General features: G+C 31.2%; 1 protein-coding gene across 1 annotated transcript; it reads left to right on the top strand.

Annotated features, from left to right (window-relative positions):
• Nucleotides 1-1,594: 1,594 nt before the first annotated feature.
• Nucleotides 1,595-7,351, top strand: LOAG_10302 (hypothetical protein; the record flags this gene model as incomplete). The annotated part of the gene is made up of 15 exons (XM_003145829.1): nt 1,595-1,747; nt 2,115-2,220; nt 2,402-2,506; nt 2,648-2,739; nt 2,962-3,072; nt 3,155-3,233; nt 3,438-3,638; nt 3,944-4,033; nt 4,268-4,387; nt 4,585-4,716; nt 5,164-5,298; nt 5,504-5,613; nt 5,964-6,101; nt 6,734-6,811; nt 7,199-7,351. 15 exons carry the CDS (start codon nt 1,595-1,597, stop codon nt 7,349-7,351), a joined length of 1,803 nt encoding a protein of 600 aa, XP_003145877.1.
• Nucleotides 7,352-8,774: the final 1,423 nt, after the last annotated feature.

The following is an 8,774-nucleotide window of genomic DNA, read 5'->3' on the forward strand; positions in this document are numbered from 1 at the left end:
CGAAAAACAAAATAGCAGAGATTGATAAGAATTGCGAGAAACAAAGTAGCAGGGATTGATAAGAAGTGTGAGAAATAAATTGGCAGAGATTGATAAGAATTACGAGAAAAACGGCAGAAATGAATCGAAATAAATCTACTTTTTTTTTTCTTTCTATTTATCGGTAATAATTCCAGCAAACAATTCCAACGTTATGCTATTATTTGAAACGAAATTAAAAGAAGTTTTTCAAAATATATATCATATTCTGGAATGATAAAAAATGGTAAAAGAGAAATGAGGCATAAATGTGTCCTATCTTAAATTACTTCATTAACATTTAATTACTTTTGACTAATCTATTTCATCATAAAAATGAAATACAACTGGAAAATGTTTAATAAACTCCTAATTATTTACAATCATACCCTCAAATAGCCTATAATTATAATGGATGATAAGGTATCCAATTTATTTCATACTCTTTTCCCCACGTTTACATATAGCGTAATAAACGTTTATACGTTTAACGTTCACGTGATTGGATGATTACGTTGACTTGACATATTTATGCTATTAAAATCAAATTTTAATTTTTTATATTTTAATAAAATTAAGCGAAAGAATTAAAAATGAAATTTTCTTTTGGTATTTGTTCACGCGTTACCAATAAAAAAGAGAGAGAGAGAGAGGGAGAGATAGATAGAGAAAGAGAGAGGGAGAGAGAGAGAGAGAAAGGAGGGAAGAGAGAGAAGAGATCTATCTGCTCGGGTACCTCTTGGAGGGAATGGTTGTTGTTGTTGTCGTTTGTCTTTAATTCATCTGTTACACTTTTATCGATCATGTGAAAAACTCGTACGTGAGTCACGTGATGCTGCACACATCTCTGGTTATGTAATATTTCATATGTGTCCAATTATTCACCTATCTTCCACTCACATATGGTTACGTGTTATACCTCGCATACATCTATGATTGTATCATTTTTTTTTTTTTTATTCGTACAGTTACTTTATATTTCACGTTACATTTTACGTTACATTTCACGCAATCGTTATACGCATGATTATGTATACAATTAAATCTTTATATTTGTGTTATATTTCTACGTACACATTACACGTGTACAGTATTATTTCATACTTTTGTAATCACGTGATATTTTGTTCCATTTTTGCAAATGTACTTGTGAAATGAAGATGCAAAATTTTGTTACTAATTATATTTTATTAATAATTAATTATTGTTTGCTGGCCGATTAGTTCCCGATGTGTTATCGAATTTTGGAAAATTATTGCCATATAATTAATTCAATTATAATTGTTCCAGTTAATTTGGAGCACAATTCATTAAGTAATTTATCCTATTTAACTGAAGTATACAAAAGATAAGCACAGGAAAAGCTTTTAAGATTAAACTTTTCAACGTTTTTATTACCTATTTTATATATATTAATTGTTTTAGATGAAAGATTTCATCTAAAGTTTGTTATGAAATTTCGTTTATTTTGCATATTCAATTCCTTATTTTTCGGCTTTTTTTTTTTGCTAAATTTTATAATTTCAGATAAAATAACCAGTACAAAACTCATTGTTGCATTTCATTTTTTGGCAGAATGAATTCTTTGTCATCATCAGGAAAAGCAACAATTCAAACTGTAACGACAATGGTAAAAAAGACGAATAAATTTATAAATAATCTGGATAGTGTCGTGGATGATAGTATTCGTGGGTTAATTCTTTCCCATGATAATTTGGCAACTTTAGATGTAAAGTTTATGTATTCTTTTTTTTTTTGCTTAAATTTTGATCAATTAAAGACATAAATGTGTTAGTAATAACGAATTGATGAGAAGATTGAAATGTTAAGTTTAATTTCCATTTTCACTATGTTTTAATAAACGTTAATTAAGCAATTTTAGTTAGCACTAAGTAATTTTATATATGTTTATTAAACATCATATCTTAAAAAAGCTGAACGCAGAAGCTATTGATAAATTAACACGAGTAGGTTGTTTTAAGATTGAATTCTTTGTTCATATATAGCTATATTTTACGAATGGTCTTTATTTTTTGTACAGATTTATATTTAAATGTTTAGATTACTGTTAAAGCATTTTTTTTTTTCGATTTTAGTGTTGTCATCGTGTTATCCTTCGGGCTGATATTGATAAGCTGAAAGGAGGAAAACAAGTTACGCTACTTGCTGGTGGAGGTTCTGGGCATGAACCATTTGCGGCAGGTAATGCTCTAGAAAATTTAAATTCAGGAAGAAATTGAGATTTCTGACATAGTTTCAGTTGTAATATAACACATATTTGGCTTGAAAAAAGAACTGTACTCTTTGAATTTTCTATAGGAACTTCAAATGCATTGAAAAAAAAGGGAAAGATCAAGTTATAGTTCAAACTTTTATTTTTTAGGTTTCGTTGGAAAAGGCATACTGTCGGCTGCGGTTTGTGGAAATATTTTTGCATCGCCACCCACATCGCATATAATGGCTGGCTTAAACGCTATTCGCAATAGTTGTAAGTGAATAATTCGTAAAAATCTGTAATTTATTAATTGGGATTCAGGCAAACTATTCATGAGCAGTTAGTCTTCTCTTTGCTTATCCTAGTGAATTTTAATTTTATATTATATAAAACTTACTTTATTTTATTTTTCAGCTGGAACAGGAGTATTTGTTATCAATTATACGGGAGATCGACTTAATTTTGGTCTAGCTGTGGAACGATTCAATGCAAGTCGGGAAAAAGAGGTTCGTAGACGTGTAATAGTAATACTTTGTTATACATAGTAGAATCCTCTGTAGTGTCAACTACAATTAACTACGATAAATATAATTTAGGATGCTAAGCTTCATTTAAAATTATTTGCGCTGTGAACATACTTCTGTGGGATAATTACCGAATTTTCTCAGATTACTAAAGTTTCACGCAATTTGTGCTCGTCAAAATTTCCTTGACATACAAATGTTCAGGATGGTGAAGCGGAGATGGTGATGATTAGTGATGACGTAGCCCTGGAAGGTAATCTTGCTGGACGAAATGTTGGACGTCGTGGTTTGGCAGGTGCTGTATTGTTATTAAAAGTAAGTTTTCCGCGTCAGTTCCTGCACATAAATTCCTCAGTTGACGTAGGAATTTTACTCGTAATCGATTTTTGGCCTTTAGATTGCTGGTGCAATGGCTGAAGAAGGCAAAGATTTGAAAACGATAACGGCAACATCTAGAACTATAAATGATAATTTAGGTAAGTTGCAAAGAATCACAACTGAATAGAAGGAAAGTGTAATATTTCGATCGGGATTTCTGTTTGATACTGAGGAAATTGGAATCTTGCAAGATAAAAGTTGACCTAATATGATTTTGCACTTTTGAGTTCACCAACTTCAACATCTAATCGTGTGATTTAGGACTTCATAGTGTGAATAGTTTTAATGGCTCTCATTTCCAGGTACTATTGGCGTAAGTCTTTCTGCATGTAGTTTACCTGGGAAAGGCCCAATGTTTGAACTGGAAGCTGATAGGATGGAATTTGGTCTTGGTATTCATGGTGAACCTGGTTTTGAAAGGAGTCAATACAGGACGGCAAATGAAGTGGCAAAATTGCTACTGGAAAAACTTGAAAGCAGTCAGAAATTGAATCTTCAAAAAGGTACTGTGTTAGATGAATTTAAATTTTAAAAACACTCAATTTGCATTCCAATTCAGGCAGGGTTAGAAGCTTGCTACTGAAAAATGTGTGGTACTCCTAAAATGTAGTTTATCCAACATCTGAAATTTCACGTTTCTGAATGGTTTGATGGGAATCCTAGATTAAACTGTTGAATTTCACACTCAAAACCATTCAGAAAAATGAAATTTCAGATGTTGGATAAAATAATCGTTGGTAAACTGTTGAATTTAATCTATGATTAATGCTGTTTCAATGAATGCATCGATAAATTTCTACGTTTTTAGGCGAAAAACTGGTTGTTTTGTTAAACAATCTTGGTGGAACATCACAGATTGAACTCAACATTCTATCTGGAGAAATCTATTCATGGTTATGTGAGTTCTCCCCTTATTAATTTTATCATTTTTCCCTGAATATATCAAATTAGTAGATAATTCGACTTAATTATTGAGATCCGATCAAACGAAACGTGAATTATGACTTTATGGTTAGAAGTTCATTTTCGTGAGACGAAAAATAAGCATAAGGTAAAAATGTTTGGCAAAAATTTCATACGAAGCTAGTACATTTAACCTAAATTATTTGAAGTCATGATATGGTCTATTAAGGTGAAAAAGGTTATTGTGTTCAACGTTTCTATGTGGAAAGCGTAATGACGTCGTTAAATGGTCATGGCATCAGTATTACGATTTTACGATTGGTATCAGACGATTGGTTACAATATTTGGGTATAGAATGCTAAACTTTTAAAGAATAGATTGGATTCCGAAAAAAAGTTGTTTGGATGAATGCAGAAATAGAACGTAGCAAGATTACGCAAGATTGTAGTTTTGATTGCCATTTTGTTTTTCTTTGTTATTTCTTCGGACGTGATTTACGGTTTTACGATTAATGTCACACGACTAATAGAAAATGATAATTTAAGATGCGGTAACAGAAGCACCCGCATGGAAAATGACACATTTGCCTCCCAAGCTTTCATCCAGTGCAAACAAGATCACATCAGCGGGAAGTAAACTGGGAATTGGTAAACATGTTGGAGCGACACTTTCGAAAGGTTTAATTTTATTAGTTATTAATTCTAGATAATTTTCTTTACGAACTGTGAATTTCATATGGGCTGAATATGTTTGGAATGATATTTTGAATATTTTAATAATGTAATGTTACATTGTCACCCAAATATTTCAACCTTAAAATAAAATCCAGAAATTTATCGCAGTCATAAAAACAATGTCACAAGCACTGAATCTTTTGATGTCCATAGGTATAAGACGCCTATTTCTCGTTTTCCTATTCTACCGTTTATTGATTTTCTTTGTCTATCAATTTTATGTAATATACTTCTGCTTATGCCGAGAAACAAAAAGTGATTTTTTGTACAGATTATTTGCAAGCTGATTCTCAACTCTAACGGAATCTTGTGACGAACAGTTGGGGCTTTACAAGTATCAGCTTGAAATAGTTGTAATTAAATACAAAGTAGAGGTTCGTAATATTCCAGAAGATACAAAACGTCTAAAAACAGCTATAAAGAAAGCCTGTATTGCAATTCATGATTCTGTGGACGTATTGAATGGTTTAGATGGTAGTGCAGGAGATGGTGATTGTGGAAGTACTCTTAAAATTGGTGCTGATAGTAAGTAGTTTCAGTTATCCAAAGTGGAAATCTCATTTCATTTATTATGCTTAGAAGAAGAAATGACGAACTGCCACATAGTAATAGTAAATTAGCAATCTGTTTTTTACCATTGCAGCTATTATTACCCGTACTTTTGTAGTTATGTAATTTTAATACGTAAGTTATTTTAATATCCAAGTCATTTTTTGCAATAATTTTGCAGAAATTCTGGAATGCTTAAATGAAGGAAAGCTTAGATGTGACACGCCACAATCGTTATTTAGCGAAATTTCACAAATATTTGAAGATGATGTTGGTGGTACAGCTGGAGCTGTAAGTTTTCACTTCTTTCGATTTCTTCAAGATTTTTACGCTTCAGTTTTGGTATTATAGCTCAAATAATTCGATCTTAATCGTCGACTTTCCTATGAAACAATAAAAAACATGAGTTACAAGACAGTTCATTGATATATGTCACATAGTTCCTTCTGAGAAAAGCCATTTCATCATCATTCCATCATCCGTACGGTTGTTCCTGTGTTCACTACACCAAATGAACAATAATACCCGAAATGTTTGCAGCGAAAAAAAAATTATGGCATTTTTGAAAATGAAGAAGGCATCAGTGTTTTTGCTTCCATTAATGATGACTTATTACTATTATTTTTCTTCTTGCTTTGCAGTTGTATGCATTGATGTTCAACTCAGCAGCTCAGGCATTCATCAAATCGGCAACTGCAAAAGAGTGGCATATAGCGTTGGAAAGTGGTCTAGAGGCTATTATGAAATATGGGCAAGCTAAACCAGGTTCTAGATCCATGGTTTGTTTTCTTCATTAGCACTCATCTTAGCTATGAAAAATATGAAATTTAATTTAAATGATATGAAACATTTAACGTTTAGGATGGATAGAATATTAATGACACATGTTTTTATCAGTTGTATTACCAACTTACCAACTTATCAATAAGATTCGATTTTCATGTGTGCAAAAACTTGCTTTGTAGCTGCATGTTTTATGTTGATGTTAGAAGTGAACTGGAAATTTTGAAAATTAGAGGAGGCTTTTTCTCCTGCCTCCATCCGAAATCATACTATGTAACCCAGCTTTTCTAGCATGTTTGATTCTACCGTAACTCATTTGTTGTTGGCAAGGCGTTCATTTTTGAAAGCGTTTCGCAATAGTTGCTCAAGAAATGTGATAACGTTTTTTCTTTTTTTTGAGCTTAGAGATGACTTTACTTTAAAATCCGACAGTAGAGTTCTATACAAAGTAAAGAATCTCTTATTAAGAAATGGGAAGGATCAGATACGTCTTTTGATCCTTGGCAAAATGTGTAACCACTGAAAACTGGTCATACATTAGTTTTTAATTGGATTTATATTTTTTAGATAATCCGGAATTATACATTCAAGTGTCTTTTTTAATGTGACTGACAACTAATAATTATAGGTAGATCCTCTATATGCCGCACTAAAAGCAATATCATGTGACAGTCCAGAAAAGGCACACTGGGAAAATGCTGTAAAGGTAATTTTCGGTTTTATTCTTCCTTTTTTACTTTCGATTCTTCAGTATTTTTTTACTTTCGTTTCGATTCTTCAGTATTTTTTTTGGCACAACGTTATTTTTCTTCTTAACTTTATCACTAAGATTATTCAAGCTCATAGATTTCGTTGAGAAACTACCGATTATATTCTCTACTGACCTGCATTACCCTCTTCCCTCACATTTGTTGTTTTTAATCATTTTCTTAACTTATCACCACAGAAATTATGCTTATAAATAAGCACTTGTCAATGATAATTTTGCTATCAATTTTAACTAATCACAAAAAAGTTGTGGATCAAGCTGACTTTGTGCTGCACTTCACTCCAACTAATTTTATTCTTTCTTTTTTGCATGAATTATTTATAGCAAGCTGAAGAAAGTGCAAAAGCAACCAGTGGTATGGTTGCACAAGTTGGACGTGCCAGTTACACTTCTGCGTTGGTACAAAAAGAACCAGATGCCGGTGCAGTTGCTGTTTCTATATGGTTGCGAGCAGTTTATGAAGCTGTTTATTCGTAATTCAAATTTGAAATTGATAATTCTATTGGAATTTCGTGGCACAGGTTGCTTGTAATAACTGTCGTATCCAGTAAGTGTTGTTTCTCATTGCTGTATGGTTCTTATTGAGTCCTGAAAATCAGATTCAGGTATATATTCAAGATATACTCATATATATATATATGTATATAAACTACAGTTCTACGTTTCTTATCTATTTGCTGTAATCGGAAAGTCGATTTCATGCTAATATCATGCACATTTTTTGCTTCGAAAAAATTGGAATCGGGTGATCTTTTTAATCAAGTTGGTTTTTTTTTTAAATTTTGGTGAGTCTCGTAAACTTTTCAATCAAACTATATGAATTTCATTATACACTTTATTTATTAATACTAGTCCATAGGCTGACTTTTGCACTTGAATGGGATGATCGTTTAATCAGGAAATGAAATTTCATGGATTTTAACAAAACTTTTAAATTAATTTTCCGATTTATATATTCCTATCTTCAAAGGCATGAATTAATGTAACATATGCTTAAAACTGTATTACGAACACATAGCGGCTTCTAGCTAAGATGTGACTGGTGGCGTCAAACATGAATTTTGTAATTTTAGGTGATCAGAATTAGGCAGACTTTTCTACCTGCAATAAGTTCATATTAGGATGATTGTGCTATGACTGATTGTCGTTGTTACTGTTGTTGACCTCGATGTAATCAATATATACCTGGATCCATCATTTGTTCCTTTTTTTTCCGCTCACTTTTTCCCAACTTTAATTTGCAAATGTTGGTCTTTCAAAAAAAAAACGGTTGTAAATATCTCCCACTCTTTTTTTCCCGTGATTAAGATGAAATGAGAAAAGCGGGCAAAAAACTTTTATTATTAAAAAAACTCTTTCGTTATAATGGTTAATAAATATAAGCAGTAAAAAGAAGATGCTTGGATAATACTTATGCAAACGTTTTCTTTTTTTTGCCCTAAAAACTAACCGAATTTATAGTTAGAAATTGTGAGAATGAAGATGCTTGAGAAGATGAACAATATTGAAATAGAATTTAACAAATGTTCTTGTCTGATATACAAAAATCTAAGAGAAATTAACGGGATGAAAAATGGAAATGAAATTTCGTTCATATTCGCATCTCTCTAAATACATCTGATAAAAAAAAAATGTTGGATAAATAATAAGAATATATGTTCTTTTGTTCATTTTTTTTTTTTTTGGAAAAAAAAGTGATAAACATACTATATAATTTGATTAAATTAATTCAATTCAAATTTCAATTCAACTCAATTTCAGTATTATTTAAATGTATAATTTAAGTGAAATGGATTTGTTTTCATCCAATTTTAGCATATTCTTTTTTAAAAAATTTTACAATTTCCTGATTCATTGCTATAAAATATATATTATATATATATATATATATATATATATA

Source organism: Loa loa (genome assembly GCF_000183805.2).
Source record: "Loa loa unplaced genomic scaffold supercont3.297, whole genome shotgun sequence".
In the NCBI taxonomy this organism is placed as follows: Eukaryota; Metazoa; Nematoda; class Chromadorea; order Rhabditida; family Onchocercidae; genus Loa; species Loa loa.